The sequence below is a fragment of the Etheostoma cragini genome, chromosome 10 (genome assembly GCF_013103735.1).
Source record: "Etheostoma cragini isolate CJK2018 chromosome 10, CSU_Ecrag_1.0, whole genome shotgun sequence".
Lineage (NCBI taxonomy): Eukaryota > Metazoa > Chordata > Actinopteri > Perciformes > Percidae > Etheostoma > Etheostoma cragini.
The window spans coordinates 18588889-18610564 of NC_048416.1; the positions used below are offsets into that span (position 1 = coordinate 18588889).

General features: G+C 39.2%; 1 protein-coding gene across 2 annotated transcripts in view; it reads right to left on the reverse strand.

Moving 5' to 3' along the window:
- Window positions 1-4039: 4039 nt before the first annotated feature.
- The window catches only part of kdrl (kinase insert domain receptor like), a 49207-nt gene continuing 31570 nt past the window's right edge, over window positions 4040-21676 (reverse strand). For both annotated transcript variants that reach the window (XM_034883644.1, XM_034883643.1), the window contains exons 19-30: window positions 21014-21127; window positions 20740-20828; window positions 20329-20482; window positions 19452-19549; window positions 18575-18697; window positions 18204-18315; window positions 15527-15626; window positions 13053-13158; window positions 11699-11823; window positions 10720-10798; window positions 9397-9500; window positions 4040-6202 (exon numbers count right to left, since the gene is read on the reverse strand). In XM_034883644.1, the coding sequence (XP_034739535.1) occupies window positions 6019-6202; window positions 9397-9500; window positions 10720-10798; window positions 11699-11823; window positions 13053-13158; window positions 15527-15626; window positions 18204-18315; window positions 18575-18697; window positions 19452-19549; window positions 20329-20482; window positions 20740-20828; window positions 21014-21127 (1388 nt within the window). In that variant the 3' untranslated portion in view covers window positions 4040-6018. The remainder of the gene's footprint in view (window positions 6203-9396; window positions 9501-10719; window positions 10799-11698; window positions 11824-13052; window positions 13159-15526; window positions 15627-18203; window positions 18316-18574; window positions 18698-19451; window positions 19550-20328; window positions 20483-20739; window positions 20829-21013; window positions 21128-21676) is intronic.

Genomic DNA, 21676 nt, shown 5'->3' on the forward strand with positions numbered 1-21676 from the left:
ACCCACAAAACTATTGACACTCACATCAGCATCAACTGTACTTTGTAATTAGTACTAATTAGCAACATGCTAACCTAATATGGTGAACATGTTAAACATTATATTATTTGATGGTAATAGTTTAGATGGAGGCAGAAAACATGAGGAGAAAGACGAGTACAACTCAAAAGGAAACTTTTTAAAATTCACATAGCTACTCCATGTGACAGCATATTAATCGGTTCCTGAGGTGATGTTTGTTTTTCCCCTTTGCCCTTTGAACCACAGTGGTTCTGAAGCCCAAAACAGGAGAGTCTTTATTTAACTGCATGTGTTGTTGGCTTAGATTTTGCTTGTAAAAGGTGGACTGAAGTTAGGTATCTTAAAGGGGGCAGGATCCGGCTCATTGTTTTGCATTTAGGTGAGAGGCGCGGATGTGGCCCACCCACCATTCACCTTCTTGGGTAGGAGTCTGGGAAAAGCATTGTGCGGCCGGTTATATATGGAAGGGGGTTGGGGGGGGGGACCTTTGTGCTGTTTGGTCGATGACCCCAAATCAGTGTATGACAGGATTTTTAGCTGCACAGATCAGTTGGATCACAGATGTTTTCTGGTGTACTTTCAGACGTTAATCCATTACCACCTCTTTTTAATGATTAATGGGGTGTTTGTTTTGCAGAGCTGTTTGCTTTGGGAAGAGGCTGGGGAAGTATTCGAGGAGGGGGTGGTCTTTTTCAAACATGCAATTAAACGTGGGAAACAAAAACAGACTGCACAGTGGGTGTGGTACTTGATTCAAACAGAAGATTTTGGATTATTACACAGTATATACTCTCAGTAACTATAGGTCTTGACTGATCAGATCCTAAAGAGGAGAGCCCCCCTTTTTTTCTGTTTAAATTATTTTAACTCAGACTCAGACTGAGAGTCTGAGGATATCGTGCAGACTTTGAAGCCCTCCGTGGCAAACTTGGGATTTTTTACTTTGGCCTGTGTGATTAAAAACGGACTTATAGGATTCTAGTTAGATCCAAAACACCTTGACTCATAGCCTGCTCTGGTGACAGATATATGCTTCCACGTGTTTTATTAGTAATACTTCTGATCACAGAGCAACGATGAAGAGTAATCTAGGTCATGGCATTGCAATGTTGTTGTAGCGTTTATTTCCCACCTGGTGACTTGTTTATTACACTGATACATTAGAGCAGGGGTCTTCAATGTGTTTTCAGCCAAGGTCCCCCTAACTGAAAGAAAGATGGAACAGGGACCCCGTGCTACATAGAAAAAGAAGTTGCACATTAAACTGGGCATACAATAACATGTAGGGTGGCCTTAAGCCTTCAAACATACAACAATTGCATGTGCTATTAAAATAGCCTAATAATTGTTGACATGATTTTATAAATGTAATTATAACGTAATGTTAAACATAAATGTGGCACAGTGGATCGAAAAATCTCAAAACTGTAATGTGGATGGTCTTGGTGACAACCTTGCCTACCTTGGGTTTTATACTTGCTACTAATATGTTGGATTTATGTTGAACTTTTTAAGTTTAAAAAAAAACTTAAAAACTTGACAATAATTTGGAGGTCTCCCTGCAGTGACTCTGAGGGCCCCTTAGGGGTCCCTGAACCCTGTTGAAGACCCCTGCATTAGAGGATAGGTTTATATTGGTTAAATACGACTCTCATGCCCATTCAGAATGTCCATACACTTCAGCAGTCTGAGTTAGAGTGAAGTAAAGTCAATATCTTTCAAAGTTTCACTCTTTTTAGTGTTTGAAAAAGGGGGAATTTGTGTCATTAAGAATGTGAGTACACAGTATTTGATTATTTTTTGTCCCCTTATTTTTGATGTGACAACCTTTTTAAAGGACGATATATGTAATACTTCCCTGCATGGTTTTGATCCAGAGATGTCATCTTATTGCTGCTAATAACACCAAACACAATTATGTTAAATAATTTAACATAATATTCCCATAAATAATAAATATTGGAAATACAAGCAGAGGTGATTTACAAGCTGTAGTGTTTGATTTTATGATTTCTTCTTCATCAAAGTTTCCTGTCTTTACTGATACCAACCATAGACTGTATATAAAGGGAAATAAACTGTGCTGCTGGGTCTATGGTGCCATCATAGTAGTCAATAACTTAGAACAAAACTGCAGTAATGCGCTCAAATACAATTCTGAGGTACTTGTACTTTCCTTGAGTATTTTCATGTTATACTACTTTATACTTCAAAGGTAAATGTTGCACTTTTTACTTCACTGCATTTTTCAATTTAGAATATTAATACAAAATATAATCTCAAACTTATTTTAATCTTTGATCTTTGTTAATGAATTAGTTTGAAAACAGCTTTCACTCAGTGGTAGTGCTGCTCCCAGGCGCAGTGGCCTCTCAGGAAAGGATAAGGGCTGCCCTCATACATCTGCTAACATGGAAAAATACTTGGTTAAGATGCAGTCACACAGAGCTGACAGTCAGTACCCTCCCCCTCCAACATCCTTCCCTTGTTTGTTTGTTTCTCATATTCTGGAAATAGTCAGAGGTTACTGATATGTGTTTGGGTGTAATGTTGGGCACTAACTTTACAGGAAACATAGTAAATCCTGTGGGAGTGGAGACAGTGAGAGTCCAACCTGTCCTGTGGCGTGTGGTCCCTCAGACACACCCGGTGCCAGTAAGCAGAGGCCCTGCGTTCCCATAGGAAGCCTGTGTGTGGCGTCCTTCAGTCGTGACCAGGATGATTAAGAGTTCCTTTCTTTCCTGTTTGGAGAGGCATTGTCCCGGTGAGCAGACAGGCTGCCGACACCTTGTCCTTGAGGATGAAGTGAGTCTCTCACAGTCCAAGGAGCAGCAGAGGGGCTGATGGCACAGTCCACTCTAAACAGACCTTTTCATTAACAGTTTGAGAATTTGAATGAGAATAATTAAAGAGCATTATGATTCTGTGAATAAACTTGGTCGGAGTTAAGAATAGTATGAAGCCTCGGGTCATGCTTGTTTGGGGGGTTCCCAAAAAAGCACAAGGGTTGGAATCCTTTAATGGATGGGAGAAAAAATGTGAGGGGTAAGGAGATGATTTACAGGAAATGAATAAAACATTTCTGCATGCAACGCGTTTTTATTTTTAACTTTTTTTATATATAGGAAGAACTAATCCAACGCACATAATAAATGTGCACAGAGTCATTTTCAGCAGATTTATGTTTGATTAAATTAGCTGAGTTTAACTGAGGATGGCACTTAACAAAAAGTCAGGAAATCAACAAAATTCACAAAGACCATTAATGTCTAATCCAGATTACAAGGTAATGCATTGAATAGTTGTCGTGAAATTTTAGATAATCTCATGGTGGCGCTAGAGGAACAGGTTATCAATTAGTAAGATTCATCCTCTACAACAGTGGTTCCCAAACTTTTTCAGCTCAAGACCCAAAAGAGAAATTCGGTGTCTCCCTGGGACCCCAATTTACAAAAATACACCATGAATCATTGTAACATCTACCTTTTTAAACTGTGGACAAAAGACGGAACAAACCATGAATTTAAATGTATATGAAGTATATTTCTTCCATTATAAAAGTAAACAGATAAGGTCTCTGTTCTCCTTTCTGTGTCTCGCCCCTTTCTCAACTCATTTTCTTATCCCCTCCCATCATCCCTTAGTACCGACACCAATTTAAAAAAATAAAATGCTGACTTGAATTTAATGAGATGTACGTGGCTGGTTGAAGACATCTGCTGATCTATTCTAGGTTCGGTTTTTGAAAGTGCCATTCTGAGGTCATGCTGGGCATTTAGTCTGTTTCTACATTTGTTTTTCAGGTATGCTACACTCGAAAAGCCAGAGATTGATGTGCATTTTACTCCAATTACCAATTGGCGACCCAATAAAACGGGTCTGCGACCCATTTTGGGTCCCGACCCTAAGTTCGGGAAACATTGCTCTACAATCATGAATAACAGCATTGTGCCTTATAAGAAGTATCAATGTTTTCCTCATATAAGTATTTCAAACAATTATAAGTCGAGACTGCAGGTAATGTATAAATATATAGATCTTTATTCATTTATTTACTTCATATACTCAGTTAACAGTGTGTGGAACATAACTTTCATCAAAACTAACTGGTTGCACTACATGAACAAAAACAAAAAAGAAGATAGGTCTATTACTCATGGTTATGTTTAAAGAAATGCAATAAAATCTATTCAATGTTATTGTGATAGCAGTAACTAAAATGAAACTGAAGACAGAAGTATAAGTGAAAATACTTACATGAAAAAGGATGATGTTAGACTGGAAAGAAATACTATTACAAATACTACAAATGTTAATTTCCTACTATGAATAGTTAAATAAAAATGCAAAATAAATCAGACATCTTTGACCCTCAACACTGTTTCATAATAATATATTTTTCCAATACTGAAATTGTACTTGATATAAAGTATCAGTGCATAATCACGTCCTCTCCACATAAACAAAACAAATTGGTCACAAACAAAAAACGTCATTTGGAAATACACAGGGGCTGAAAATATCCTTTTTACTCCAGCTGAATCACTGAGAAATACTGTGTTCTTTACTGGTCAACAGGGACAAGTTAGCCACATTTATACAGGGTGTTGGTATGCTATGTACGTTTGGTCCACAATACTTTCAATACATATGGTATTACAAACAAATCTTACATGATTAAAAAAAAATACAACATGATCCAGAGCAGACTGGTGCTCACACATGTAGTGTTTTTGTAGCCTGCCCTGCAAGCTTTACTAATACGTAGCACAAGACGAAGGACATAATAAATCCACATACATGTTTCCTTTAGCTTTACTATAAGTGAATACAGCAGCACAAACAGTATATACTGTACATCTAGAGTGAAGTTTTGGGATATTACGTGCTGGTAGGAATCCTTTGGTTAACTTTGAATTATAATTCTAAAACATTACTAAGTGACAGTATTCACAATCTAAATAAATACATTTTATTAGTGCTTTTTGAATTAACTGTTCCTATAAAGTCTAATCTCATTATTGTACACATGAAACAGATTTTCTTCTCATTTTCTTTTTAGTTTGACAAAAACCAACAACACTGTTTGAGTTCCTTAACACCAGATTAGGAAAAGAAGATCTGCAGTAACTCTTCATTTAAATGCTTCAATGGTCGAGCTGTGATGTTAAATCCAAAGCCACCTGGTCTCACTCAAGGCTCTACCCTGTTTCCTCATTAGCCTGTGAATTTCAGTAAACCGAGAGAGCTTAAAACACATCCAGCACAACACGACAGTAACTCTGGGTCAACCTGAGTTAGATCAGGTTATTTTTATGGAATTTAAGGAGCAGTGACACAAATAAGTATACGTACAATCAATGTTGTTCAGTTCTTTTCATTGGCTTTTTGCTCTGAACAAATCAGAACTTCAGCCAAGCTTCATGTGAGCAGATGTAGCCACATTACAAAAACATATTTTCTTTATTGTTTTATTAAACTACAAATCCAGTTTTCACTTTTTTAATAAAATGAAAACAGATAATAAAAAGTAAATCAATATCAATGTGAAAATTCTCAGCTTTCCTCTCTTTTTTTTCTCTGGAGGTTATTCTTCATCATCAAAGGTTGTAGTTCAATCAGCTCTGTGGTAAAGTGGGAATGATTGTGGTTCGTTTTCACAGTAGATGAAAGAAATACCTGAGGCTGTTTCAAGCTGTTTGACATATCACAGTGAATGTGGAACGGACCAGCAGCATTAACATTTCAGCCTGCGTCTGAAAACTGGAAAGGAATCAAGAGTCTACAGGTTCCCTTTTGTTGCTCAGCAGATGCCCTGAAAGTTGAAGGTTACAGTAAAGTAAATTCTTGATTCATTTCTAAACACTTTAAGAGGGAATCTCATGTGTTTTTCACTCAAACTTTACTACGGTCCAGAGATAAGAGTCAAAACAGAGGAGAACAAAGCAATGGCCTTAAGGCTGTCACTCAGATTCTCCCCAGGGCTGGAGCAGGAGGTTACACAGGCGGGGTGGAGTAGCGCACCACATAGTTGTAGTCAGGCGGTGGGCTGTGACACTCCAAATCTGCATCCAGGGCCGAGTCATCAAGACTGAAGTCCAGAGAGGGGACTGTGGGTGGGTACTTCTCCTTCTCTGTGTCACTCAGCACAGACTCTTTGCTCTTACTGACTGCCTTCATCCTGAAAAACACAAACAGATAAGGCATAAATATAACAAGGAAATATCACCATTCTATAAACAATACAATGTACAACAAAAGACACAATTTTCAAGGGGCGAGTCAAGACAAACAGGTTTGTTAACATAAATCAAACTACTCATCTCTACATGCTTAAAAACAACCTATTATGTCCTATCTTGCACTTGTAGCGCCCCCTAGTCGTGTGTGTATATAAAACTGTCTGGCTGTATTGGGGCACTTATCTGAACATACCCTGTGCGTTTTGTGATGATTGTCCTCATGTTTGATGTCACTATAGTGCCACCTAGTAGTCCACATGTGTAATATTCATGAGGTATAAACACTTAGAATTTGTAGTGTCCCCTATTGGCCAATTTTTTGAAATTTGATTTAGAGCCTCAGAGGGTCATACCAAGAAATAATCTAAAGTTTGGCTTTGACAGCATTTATTTTTGGTCAAAATATGGCAAAGTTGCGCAATGTTTATTCTATAAAAATTCAAACATTGTTATGTCAGGTTGGTCGAGAGATGCTATGTGCAAAGTTTCGTGTAGATCAATGGCATGGTCTAGAAGGAAAAAAGTCTAGGCGGAAATGGGCGTGGCCTATATCACGAGATTCAGTTGGATCCAGAGAACGCGTGGATATATGTCCGATGTACGATTTGGCGATGTACGGTTATAGGGCCAAACGCGTGTTTTCTGCTATAGCGCCACCTAGTGGTGGAAGTGGGTCAATGGTCGCGCCCAAGGTCTTTGCGGAGTTTTGGACCAGTCCTGAAAATGGCACACCGCCACCATGTACAGTTTAGGCTGTAGCGTGAGTTTTACACAGAGAAAAATAATAATGGAGGAGATGGAGGAGGAAAATCCTTGGAAAAACATTTGGGTTCCACACCCCTGCTGTGCGAACTGCGTAGCTTTGCTACCGCGGTTCCCAGACCCTCAGGCTTGGACCCCTAACAACTAAAACAGACAAACATAGCAGGGTTCTACCGCTTCGCGGTTTGAACCCTAATAGTTGATATGATAAGTTGATATTAAAAATAATCCTTAGATGAAGCTCTATCCATGAGCTTCTCACAATTTTTTTTTCTGTTAATTAAAAGCAAATGTGGTAATGTAAATGGCCACATCATCAGCCTCGTACAATCAACAATCCTAATTGCAAAAACACTGACAAACAAGCACGCCAGACACAACAAATCAGGAACATCCTGACTAGTGTCCTCAGTATGTAACTCACTGAACATTCAGTGGATTGATTTTTATATATTATTATAGTGTCTTTAAAATAATTTTAAGGCCATAACTCTTAATTTGTGGGCTGAAATTGGTGCAGTAAATGGGAATGGGTAAACAACAAGCTGTGCCCTTTAAATTAACAATAGAGGTCTGTTTTGATACTCTTTCATTTAAGAAAGGCCCCTTGTGAAGCTGTACAATCCGAGATACCTTTCCTTATTCATATATGATATAATCAATCATCCTGAGTCCTTCTGCTTCATTTGAGGCTCAGAATATGAGTAATTGCCTCCTATTGTCTTTGGAGGTTGCCAAGGGTTTCCAGAGCTCCTTTCTCGAGGCCAAGGGGTCAGTGCACAGCGGGGTAAAGTGACGCCGCCGTACTGGAATGTTGTCCTGATGAATTACTAACTACCTGATAAACTAGCCATCAAAAATACTTAACAATAGTAGTGTTGCCGAATCCATGCCAAGCACAAGATGGGGTACAATGGACAATTGAGCAACAGGAAACAAAATGAGTGAGAATAAAAATCCCCTTTTCCTCTAAACTTAAATGCTTCTATGATAGTAAAATGAAAGTAGACTGTTTTACCTTATTGGATTTTACCGTTTACTTACAGTTTTGTCTAAGGAATGCAGCTTTTTTGGCAATATTGTCCAATCACCAAAACGTTGCGTTGTGTGCTCCTGTTTAAAAAGATGTCAGGGAGTGATGAAGGCCAAGGGAGCAACAGGTGGACTTAACAAAAGGAGCACCGCGCAATAGCTAACAGGGGTGGCCCTTGTAAAACCTCCTAAGTTCAAAGGTGGCAGTGATTGAGCGGTTGCTCAGCAAGGAAGTCCTCCCCTAAAAATGTGAATCATTCTCTGCATGCCTGAGTTTCTGCCACACTGAGGCATTTGTATTTTAGGGCCTTTTTGGCCAATATTTTGAAGACATGATAAGAGAGAGAGAAGGGGAATGACATGCAGCAGAGGCACGCAGGTGTTTCAAAGAGTTTCATCAACTCTGCTAACTGTGTCTCATAAGTTACTTCCCCAGCAGTTGTTTACAGGTACCCTCTTAATAATTTTAAAGAGTTTCTGTATCATTCACACTTTTTCATCTTCAATTTAACAGAGATTCGGGAAACATAAGAAGATTTGTTATAAGACAATTTACTTAACTGCTGTTCCTCCTTTAATCTTATAAGTGGAAGCCACAATACTTTGAAGGAGTATTAATAGTTGCTACTGTGCAGGGAACAGCACAATACCACAAGGTTTAAAGTGTAATTACTGAGTTCAGAGGTTTGACCCCGTGCCACTGAGCTGCTGTAAAATATACGCCTTAAGACACTTACAGAGACCCTCATAAGAAAAAGATTTACAGAAATTTGACTCAGATTTGACTTTATCCTCAAATAACCCACAAAGTGAGAACACATTATCTCAGTGTATTCCCCCTTTGTAACGGTTTTATATACTGGATCTGGCAGGATCCACATCTTAAAGTCATCAAACAATCCACAGCATTTTTGGGTACAGTCTTTAGTAAGCCAATGACAGTCCTTTGAGATTATGTAAATGTGTTACTTAGCAGCCATGACTCATAAATTCAATCTGACTGAGAGGTATCTCATTCAGGACTCTGAAAACAAAGGGTTTTAGTGCGTGCTTTTAAAGCAGCCAAACCTCAAGTGACGCATCCACTCTGCTTTTGTGCTCAGTCCTTCAGTTTGTCACCTTCAAGCTTTTCCCCTCCCACTTCTCCTTTGTGTCACTGTTCCTCCCGCACAGCTTCTCCATAAAAAAGAGAAAACTAGCTGCCGACATTTTTTTAAGGCAAAAGAAACTTGTGTTTGTGAGAGTGAGATTATGACAGTTTTAGCGTATTTATTTTCTTGTGTGTGCTGATTTGTCAAATGCCATGTTGGAGGGGTGCTGTGTGGTGTAATGTACGTACGCCAGGGCCATGATGCTCAGGGGTCGGCTTGCCAATGATTCTAGGCGCTTCAGAGTCTCCATGTTGTCAGAAGACAGGCCCATCCCGCTGTCTGACTGACCGCCCTGATGGTGATGCAGAGACAGACAGACAGACAGAGAGAGAATAATTAAAACCCCAAATGTTTTCTTGATTGTTATGAGGAGAAAAAATATCCTTACATCAGTAAGTCAACTTTATTTCTATAGAATCCTTCAAAACCAGTTCCAAAATTCTTTACAGGTACAGATAAAATACAATAGCATGAAATACAAAAAGAATCTCAGGTAATGGCAAAACATAGTGATAAAATCAACATCATAAAGCCATTGGTGCAAAATGATCACCCTTATTTGATACTTGAAAATGAATTAGGGTGCCCTTAGAGCTGGAATGTGGCAGAGACTCAGCAGATCTGATAAGGAGGGAGAACTTCTTGCACAGTGTTGGAGTTATACGAGTAAAAGTACAGTTCTTGGTGCAGAATATGGAGTTAAATCCCAAATATATAGTGAAGGCAAACTGCTGAGGGCTTTAAAAGTAATCAACAACATCTTAAACTGAAATCTAAAACAAGTATGGCATCTTTTCAATTCAGTCAGAATTGTATTCTGATTTTGTGTTTGTCAGAACACTTGCTGCAACTTGCACTAATTGCTGCCTCAATGACTTTGGCAACATTTCTAATTTGTAGATAGCAAAACTAAACAAGACTTTAAATATGATGATTAAAGTACCATTTAAAAACAATTTTGGTTTGAAAGTCCTCTGTCAGTGATCCACGATCAGAGTTTGATTCTGATCTACGGTATAATGATCAGGACCTATTACCAGAACTCCAGTTTTATCAGTATTCAGTTGTAAATAGTTAAAAGCCAACCAGTCTGGGATGGGAGTGGGGCAGCAGTGGAGGGAATCGATATTGCTAGGATTTTCTTGACTAAACGACGTGACGAGTCATTGCCATGAAAATCATAGGTCACAGTTAAATAAACAAATACGGCCAAATGGTAGCAGATACAAACTGAATAAAATTGGGCCAAGGACAGAGCATATCATTTCATATGACATGACATTCAGGAATGGAATAAAGTTATTACACTCTGTATGTACCAATAGAAGCTATTTTAAAAGGCACAAAAATAATGGTATATTTTCTCATACAGTTCAGCTACTATAAATAACATTTATGCTTCAGGGGGAAGTTTCTAGTTAACTGTTATCTAACTAACTGTGTGGTTTAGGATAAGTTAGAGCGCAGATTGTGGATCTGTTTCTGGTTTGGATCCAGAATTAATAACTCACCTCGTGGGTCTTATTAGTCCCGTCCCCCATGGTAACCTCGTCAAAGGTTTTCACACTAGCAGGACGGATCTTGATGTTCCTGGCGAGAAAATATTTTGAGGGTAAGTCTCCAAAAAGTTCTCTTTCCGTTTAAAGAATCCTTTGACTGGAGCACAGAGGCAAAGTTCAGCAACAAAACCACAGGAACTTAATCACTTAAATCAACAACATGTAGCATCTATGACGTTGTACTTTGAAAACACAACTTGTTTACTTTGCATTTCAACACTCAGAGGCTAAAACGACTGCTTAACTTAGCTTAAAGGCTAACTGTCATTACTGCTTTTCAACACCTCCTCAATAAAAACACTTGGAGGAGCTGTGAAAACCCAAGAGCTTAACACATATTATTTTAAGTGGACATAAATCTTGAAGCTAGCTCCATGGTTTTTGGGGAAAATCCTCACAAAGCCACAATACTAAAAGCTCCCTGGCCATCAAGCTGCTGTGTGTACATTACTTACCATGTGCCAATCAGGTCTCATTGTCCTCAGGTCAGACGTAAATGTTCTCTTGGTTGAGTTTAGTTTAAGTGTGACAGGAACATTAATTGTTTAAAATATTATTCAATGCCAAATTAGGAATTTTTTTAGATCTGTTTTTGCAAAACAGACTCCGCACTGTTTTCTGAGGATAGGTTTACATGTCTTTAAAATAAGGTGATTTATTTCCTTTGGATATCTTCAAAGATTACACTGGGGACCTTGAATGTCTGACAATCCCTCCAATAGTTGTTATAATATTTTAGTCAGGAACAAAGTGGACTGAGCGTCTGACACATAAACATATCCATCCCTTGAGACACGTTTCTTGTGCGGCTATATAACAACTCAACACTGTAAAAAATAGATATAAATAGCAGCATCTGTCCAAGTACATTAACGTTTTAGGTGTCTGTTTTACGAAAACCAGTCAGTGAATACATTTTCCATGTTCTCACCAGGTGCTCCCTGAGTCGCGGTGGGAGATAGGTCGTGTGGGCATCTCCTCTGACGGCACTGTGGCTGACGGGTCTCCCACCTTTGCCAGCAGCGCTGTGTTGATTGGTATGTAGTGCTTTCCCTCCTAAGTCAACCAAACAAAGGCAGAATATATATATAATATATGCAAATAAGAAAAAGAACGTGTGAGTTGATGTTTTGTGCGCGCTATTCAAACACACATATCTACTGGTCGTAGTGAGCAGCCAAAGAAACTGATGTCATGCCTAATAGATCCAATACAAAGTTCAAAAAATTTGTGAAGGCAGCATAGTCCATGACCAGCCTTCATGCACTGTAACAATATTATAATAATTTATTATATCAGTCAAACCTCTCCACTGTTCTTTCTGTCCAGTCTTGACTCTTTTTTTCTCATGAAGGAAAAAGCTTCACATACTAATTTGTTGGTGTAGTATGTGTGTATGCATGTAATGCCATGTGTGGCCTTGTCTTTATCTCTTATTACTCCCCTCAATTTACAGTCATACGTAGTCTTTGTATAAGTACTGGAATATAATTGCTTTTCTTTGTATGCATTTTCTGCCCTTTCTGATAGTGGCTAGAAATGGAAACTATGGGCATCTTATAGATCCTGATGACTGAGAATAATCCCTGTCCCAAATTTCCTGACAGCCTTTTACAAACTCTCACAGTTTGTGACATTCCACAGCAATCATACTAGATAATGTTATCTTGCATCTCACTAATAATTACATAGTTTTTTTCAGGAGTTTTGAAGTGTGGTCCTTCTTACAAGAAGGATGTTGCTATTTCAAAGGGAGTCACGTGTTTGTGTTTACTGTTACTTCCCCTCTTAGTTACAGAGCTCCGCTCTGAATCTTCTTTAGGCTGCAGGACTCTGATTAGCAATGCTGCTTCCTAAATATTTGCATTTTTAACTCATTCTGGAAAACTAGTGACTTTTATTGTTAAGTGTTCTGTGAAGCCACAGTATTTATTAGGAATTCCAAAGAATGTGGGGATTTAAACGTGAAATTAAATGTACTTCCATTATTTGTCATTTACAACAAAAACCCTTCAATAAATCTCTTTGGTGTATCACCATCAACCGTTTGTGTTCACCAATGGTCAGATACAATTGTTAGAACGTGTGAAATTTGACATCCCAGGAGCCTGGGATGGAGCCGCCAACCTTGTGATCTGACCGCTTTACTTCCTGACCCACAGCCCCCCATCTGAGCTCAAAAGCTGCTTATCATAAACTATTCATTACTGCTACTGTTGAAACAAGCCTAAGACACATAATATGTAGTTTTTCAAACAGTACACACTCTTTTTTGTCTATCATACCTGTTGCACGCTGGCCTGAAGTAGATCTCCAAGCTGTTCCACCAGCTCAGTGAAGGTTGGTCGCTCCTGTGGCTCCCCCTGCCAGCAGTCCAACATGGTCTGATATCTAAAAGCAAAGAATACACCACTGAACACAAACTGCAAGACAGACACATGGATAGACACTCTAATGCCAAGAACATACAGTATATTTGGGTTGATGCGTTTTAAACCGTGATAAAGCACCTTTAAGAAGAAAAAAAAACTATCCTCAGGGTAAGTAGCCCAATAAAAAAAACTCTTGCCATTGAGTTCCCACATCTGGTCCACCTCTAAATTGACTGTCATCTACAATATTCGTAGATACCCTGTTTTCTATTCTCAGGTGATCCTGGCCCTCTGGGCAGTATCTGATTCTCTTTTGGACTTGGGTTTGAGAGCAGACAGCCTCGCTCAGGTCTCTGACAAGCTGTCAGCGTCTCTGCCCATGTGGGAAGACTCTGAGCCTTTATGTGAGTATCCATCGCAGTGGCTTGTCTCATTTTGTGGAGGAATTTAGAAACAGAGCACCAAGGCTGCTGTTTAAATTACATTCACAGCATGTTACTGATTGGGATTGATGGGGGTGATGGATCCCTCTCTGGTTTTTTGTTGCAACAACTACCACTTTCCCCACGGATGTTTTTAGTTTTATCTATTATGATTCCCCTTTGGCATCATATTTAGTCAATCTCAAGTTTGAGGACTTAGCATATAGTCTGTTGCTGCTTTATTGACCACACTCCTCCTCTCCCTCTGAGTTTGTGTGCAGGGCATCTAAACCTCTCCGCTCCTCTCAGTGTTGTCAGGTCCGGCTGTAAGAAGCCGTGCAGCTGTGATTCCCACGTTAATAAACATAGAATATACACGTCCAGGTGGGAGCCTTCCTAACATTGACAGGATGTGGAGAGCTTGATCACAGCCTTTATGTATATCATTAAGGAGGGAGGGGGATGAGAATAAATAGCCTATCCCGCATGTTTGGGGGCCTTGAGGGAGTGTGGTTTCTGAGGTGGAGGGTAGAAATACTGTAGAAGTCAGCTACTTTGTCTGGTTAAACAATTGTGGTAGGATGGGAAGTGAGCATCCTATTTATTGTCCTCCCACTCTCTGAGCAGCATCCGCTAAATTCCTCTGCAATGCATCAGAACGGGGAATGTCATTAACAGATGAATCAGAGGTACAGCGGTATTATTGATTTTCTTAACACAGACTGCAACCTTAAGTGCTTTTTTATCAACTATATATTATGAGTTTAGGGTGAGGGTTCAAACCTGGGCTTACAGACACATGTGATCAACTGCAGGGGATGAAAGGAATTCGGCCCACGGACTCTGATTGCATTAAAGTGCATCCCATTTACACCGATATCAGCAGGTTTTATCTCAGCTTTAAATTAGCAGCCGGCCTCACAAGCCATACGCATGTAAATTATATAATTTTTCGAGATGGAAAGTACGAGAGATTCTTGGCACCAGTCGGTCTGCATCTAAAGATCTTCTGTTCTAACTGAACACTACAATCTGGATTAGATTTTAACTATCATTTCCAATCACTGTCTACTTTGCAAAGATGTTAAATTCATTTAGTTAGCTTTACTTGGCACAAGCTGCTTTAAAACTCTGGACCTTTTGATATCACAACATTATAAAGCAGAAGTGAAACATTTAGCTTTTAAAACAAATACGATTTGTTGACTATATGAGTCATTTTAAATTAAAACCAGACACAAAGTATGCACACATTTTGGAGTTAGACTCAGAGCTCACACTGTGATCGCTGTGTATCTGGATCGGCTGTAGATAAAACAGAAGAGTCAAAGTATTCTTGTTACAAAAAGAAGGTTGTCTAGCTGCATCACTGACTGACATCACTGATACCAAAGAAAAAGACTATTCTCCCACAGATATTTTAGTCCAGCACCATCCACCAGTCTTCGGCTCCCCACTCTTGGGGGAACTTGAATTTAAACGTGGTACTCAGTTACATCTGCCACACTGTCAGTCAGAAAAGGCTTCAGAGCATCAAGCTTTCCGCTGCAGAGCTAACCAGTAGCTAATGTTTCTTCTTGCTACATTCATGGTAGGATTACTCATGATTCTTATCAGACACCCCTGACCTGATGCTGCAACCAAAAACAGCTGTATATATCGATATGGAGCCAAGGCCTTTACCTGATGCCTATATTTTTTTGGCCTATGTGTGGAAACCATACAGCTGGGAATATGGAGCTGACTGGCTGGGATACACATGACTTATATATCTATATATCTATACATATTTTTTAAAAATATTTCAAATTTAAAAAATGTTTGCAATCCTATATTTTCTTAGACAGATTTACATGATAGGACAGACAATAAGCAAATTAGGTTAATGCTCCAAAACACAGTCTACTTCTTTGCTCTCTTGAGGTGGATAGCATGCAGGTACGTTAAGTTGATAGAGATTCTCACATTTCAGAGGAAGAGTATTCTGGCGCTCTCATCCTGGTCCCCTCTTTCAGTCTGCAGCAAAATTCTTCATCAATTTGGACTCCAGGGTATGGGGAGGCACCTGGGAAATGGAAGAGGGGGAGAGGTTGATTACAAAGTTATTTGTTGTTGTGCATAAAAATGGCCATACACAGTATATGTAGATGTTCTTTGCAGTTTACATTTTTATCCAAAGTTAAATGATAATAAAATTGTATAATTAATATGCAGAAATATTTTTTTTAAGAAAATTAAGTTAATTGCTTGTGATTCAGTGATTTCCTTCCTACAATGTTATAACTTGGATAAACTGTTGAGGTATTTTAAAGGCTCCAAAGTAAATCCCGGGTTCCATTATTCATAAAAGCGGTTCTTGTTACATTTCACTACGAACACTTATTGCATGGAAAAGTGTCAAAAAGGAAAAGAATAAAGATGATTGTGAAAAGTGCATGTAATACATACAATTTAACTTTTAAATTACATTTAAATTACACTGAATTGCTCTTATACTTATACACCAGGTGTCACCAGGTGTCATTATTTTTGTTTCATTTTGTATCAGCAAGGATATCCTAAATAACCAAAAGACCTCTCTGTATAATGCATTACAGTTCAGGCCACGAGTAGAAAAGACATTTAGATGATACAAATATGATCAACAGACTCTGAGGGAATGATACATTATATTTTTTAGCATACATTAAGATACATTTTAAACAATGATTATGCAGTTACCTGTCCAGTCTTTGTTGGATTCTTGATATTCTACTGGGATCACAAAACTCACTTCACTAGTGAGTTTAACGACTGCAGCTTTCCAACGGCAATATTCAACACTAAAACATCTGACAGATTTGTTTTCAGACTCTTGCAGATTACAACAGCTTGCTAAAATTTGATTAGAATTGGTTGGATGATGTAACTATAATCCACTCATGTCACAGTAAATGTGTAATGCTGTTATATTTGCTGAGTCATGAAGTGTCAAATATATAACTCACCTACCAAAACTAATTTTATTTACTTTTGAAATGGTTGGTAATAAAATTTGAAATTACTGCCTAGCCTACTTCATGCAAACAAAAAACGAAAAACACTGCCCATTCTATGTTTTCAATACAATTTCCTAAGTCATTAATATTATTGTTAGTTAATTGTTTACTTAAATCCACACAAACAATATAAAACACCATCTTTGTGGCTACACAAAGAAAATGGAGATTACTGCATTAGTAAATGACAAAATCTGTGATGTGAGTAGAGAAAACATTAAATTACATCCTAACTGTTAAAGTTCCCATGCTTCATATTTCTAGTTGCAGCTGATGTGAGGGATGGTAAACATGCTGTTCAACAACAACAACTGGAACAATTCATTTAATGTCTTACATCAACATGGGAGGGGGGTGGGTGACAGTGGGGATGTCTGGTTAACTGTTTGGCATTAACACTATACAAACAAGCTTTGGATATTCAAACCCACAAACGGAACTGACACACTTATGCTTCACAGAGCAATCTGAAAAACATGCTTGGGTTACCCTGAAACTTTTAACATACCAACATGATCAGGTTGCAAAGCTCACTTCTTTGCCATTTTTCTTGGTCATTTTGTATCCTTGTTTCCTGATTTATTTTTCTGAGGCCCTGCTAACACTAGCCAGATGTGTAAGTGTTTCTTTAACGGAAAAATGTGGTGAGAATGTGTCAAGAGAGAAGAAGAGGGAGAAAGAGACCAAGAAAAAGAAGGAAAGACAAAAGGAAAAGTGTCCTAATGACGTCAGTGTGCTTTACATTTAAAAGAATATGCAATTTCACACACTTTCCTTTCCACTGTAGTGGGTGACGACGCCGTATGTAGGTGATTCAAAAGCAGCACACAGTCAAAACGTACAGAAGAGCAATATATCCAACTTTGGTTACAGTTACTCTTATGTTTTCACTGCTTCCCATGGTGACATTTAAACATACAATATTTCATGTTGAGTCTTGCTTTAGAAACGTGTGGTGAGCTCTGTGCCACGGTGCACAGGCAATCATGGACCGGCACACAATGCTGTCTTAAAGGCTGCAATGGTTTCACAGCAGGGGCACACTTTTACACTGATCTGGCTGCCTGGTAACACTGAGTTTGTGTTGCCAGCTGGGATGAAACGGATAACTTAAATACGAGGTGTTTTTTTGTTTTAATGTGCCATGCCTGCAATAAAAATCACAGTCTCCCTTCACCGATGTTTGAGTGGCATGGAAATAGTTTGTAAGCTAAGGCCCTTTGTCCTAAAGGACCAATTACACAGAAGAAGAAGACAGTTATTACCCAGTGCATCTGGTAAGGCTGTTCAGCCTGAGGCACCGAGCAAGTCCACCAAGCAAGCAGAGGTCTCGTCTCGCTGAACATCCGATAACAGAACCCTATGTTTAACTGAGATGCCAGGCTTTGAAGAAAATAAATCACCTCTGTAAACAATGGAACTTTATACTGTCTCGATTGTATTGACTTTATTATTAAGATATTTGGTTGCTTTCACAAATTGTTTAATGTGTGCATAAGTTTAGATTGTGATTTTTTCCATAAGCAGGGTTCCTTTGCTCCTCTGTATGTTAAACAGCATGTGAACTATAAAACTAGTGGCTAATGCGGAGCCACGACACTTACCCAGAGAGAAGATCTCCCACATAAGAACACCAAAGGACCAAACGTCACTCTGAGTCGTGTAGATCTTGTCAAAGATGGCCTCAGGTGCCATCCACTTCAGCGGCAGTCTGGCCTGTGCAGACATTGAGATACAAAACAATTTACTCCCCTATCTCCGCGGTGTGGACATCTCACTAATTACACTGTCACATCTGTGGAGCAGGTGCGGCTTTTGATTTAGCTGAGGCTTATTTAGACTCCTAAATATTTAGGTTCCCTTCTCTAGTATTCAGAAAAAAACTGATGTTGATTATTTTCTTTACAAGAACTGCTGTATTTATTCAGTCCTCCTTTTTTCTGAAAGAAACTTGACTGAACGTTAATGTACTTACATCTCCTTTGCGCACATAATCAGGGTCTTTGTAGATGTCTCTGGCAAGTCCAAAATCACAAATCTTCACAACATTATTCTCAGAAAGCAGGATATTTCGTGCAGCCAAATCACGATGTATGCACTAATGAGAAAAAGGTAGAGACACAATCGTATTCATTGCGTTAGTTAAACTTTTCTGCATGTAATTAACTTTGCAACGGTACTCTGTGTGCTATAAAGGCTGTCTGCTTACAGAGCCACATATGGTCAAGTCATTAGTGATATTACAATAGAAAATGATGTGTTCCATATCCAGGCTCAGAAAAGGTTTGTAACAGGTTATTTACAACAATGGCTTCATTCTTTAATCAGTTCAATCCAGTCTGCCCAAATTTATGAATGATTTGAAAAATGAATGAGTTCTAGACTGATATTGTTTAGAAACACTGGAGCAAGGTGTCATAGTAGAGGCAAAATGGTGCACGCTTAAAATTTAAGAATTTTTGCTGTATCTTTAGTAATTTACAATGAACTGCATGCACAACAAATTTAAACAATTTGACTTTCTCGGAACCAGTTTGCTTCTACTTGGACATTCCGGTTTAAAAACACCAGTTATACATGTTTCAGTACAGTGTTCCTTCACTAAACGGAGTAAAATGTGTCCAAATTAAATACAACAAAATTAACATGAAGTTTGGGGTCCCCTACTGGAGCTGCTGCCCCCGCGACCCGATACCAGATAAGCGGATGAAGATGGATGGATGGATGGAAAATTAACATTATCTTTAAATTAAAAAACACAACACTTAAAGCATAGATTTTGAAAAAATGTATATGCAGCTGTTTAAAATGAAATAGATGTCATAAGATTGATTTGTGTTAAGGGAGAATACCTTGCGTGAAGCCAAGAACTCCATGCCTTTTGCAACTTGGAAACTGTAGCATATTAAATCTTCCAACGTCAGGACTCTCTTATATAAATCCTCAGCTTCTGTGAAATGAAAGATCACAAAGTTTTCCCAGTGAAACAATTTTTTCAAATTGGATGTACGTGGTGTTTAAACTTAGGACAATAATCCTATTATTCCTACTCTTCTAGGCCTTTTTTAAAGGCAGTCAGTCTGATCAGCAGCAGCTCTGTCAGATAATTCAGAATAGATAAAACGGTCACAATTCCTGCGGGGAAACGGCAAATGTAAAAACAAATCATCTTAACAGTCCGTCCTGTCACGTACGTGTCTCCTCCTACACAATCTGTATTTCAAACATCCTTTACAGATGAGAGATGAAAACAAATTGAGATTCCTTTTTTTTCTTCCAAATGTCAGGTGAAACGTGTGGATATGGGCTGACCGTGCTGGTCGGGGGTCTGAGAGAGGAACTCACAAGGAGTCCTTCCACTGGCCCACCTGAGTAAACAGCTAATCAAACCAGAATCAACACATCGGGAACAACATGGCCGACGTGCCGTGCCTGAGCCGGAGCCACAGAGCAGAGCAACACTTAGGTCAGGACAGGAAATAAACAGACGCCTCCCCAGACTCAGTGGGGTGACAGTGGCTCCTGCTGCAGTGATTGTACTGCTGACCAGGAGGAGGAAATGTCCCATCAGACCCGGGCTAGAAAACAATCTGAAGGGAGCATTCATATCTGGGCAGGAGGGGTGGAGCAGAGGTGACAGGAGGGGGTGGAGGGAGACAGCAGGAGGGACAAACAGAAGGGGGGAAGGGGGCGGGGGTTGAAGGGAAGTAAAACATGCTTGGCCTTTACCTTCTTCCTCTTCCTCTGAGTCGCAGTAGCTCTTATCTTCGATGAAGCCAGAGCTAGCCGAGCTTCCGGTGCTGGCCACACTCTCCAGGCGGCGCTTCATCAGCTCGCTCAGCTCGCAGCCTGATTCTGACGACACAACCTTACCGTCCTGGCTCTGACCAGCACACGCACGCATGCACGTACGCACCCACGCACCCAAACACACCCAAACACACACACACACACACACACACACACACAGACACACACACACACACACACACACACACACACACACACACACAGGTTAAATGAGATGTGGTTAAACGCCGCCGCTGACATGCTTGGATTTTTCACTTCTCATATTGCTGAGAAGCTTAGAGCTGGAATGATGATGAATGGAAAGTTTCAATCATGCAACTTGCGCTTCACCTTGTAGACGCGAAAGTCGTCTCTCTTTCCTCTCAGGTAGTTGGACAAGTTCCCATATTTGCAGAACTCCACTATCATCATCAATGGGCCTGTTAAGATGGTATGTCTTTTATGATTATTTCGACTCTTGTGTTATAGTTCGGAGATGACAGTTTTAACTTAAAGTTTTAAACTGAACTGACAATGTAAAACGCATTCTAGCATCAATTCAACATCTATTTTGGATACATTTTATTTTTTATGCCCAAGCATCTTTCTCAGTTATAAAGCTCACCTCCAGGCTTCGTGCAGGCTCCCAGCAGGTTGACCACATTCAGGTGATGGCCAATGTGGATCAGGATCTTTAACTCTGACATAAGAGCTTTCCGCTCATTTGATGTAGCGCCTCCTGAAATAATGTGAACACATAAGAATGTGTTACACATAAGAATTCAGCATTGGTTGTTGTATCATCAAATATACTGTATACCTTTTCCCAATAAATTAGTTTTTTATTGTTTCATTGTCCTTTTATTTTGTTTAAGATCACTCCAACAATGTTACCTTCAACAATATAAATGCTTGGAATCCAAACTCCATGAAAATGAATACTGACTTAAAGCCCGACCCTAAGTCTCGACCCTCGGGTCCCCAGACGTTTAGCCACAACACAACCCCGTTCATCCCCAGCAATCGAGCCCATTATTCACTCCTCACCTCTTCATCTTCACCCCACCTTGCATGACCCTCACCCTATCTATCCTGTAACCTCTGGTAATTCCGAATCAAACTGCTTTTATATTGAACAATGTGGTTTCGTTAGTGAAGATAAAGTTAAGATAATATCCAAAGATAACGGTGTGAAATAGGAAGTCTATGCAGGTCTGTTTATATGTTCCAAGATACTTTCATACACACAAAAACACATAAAAATATAATCTATATATTTTTATAGTGC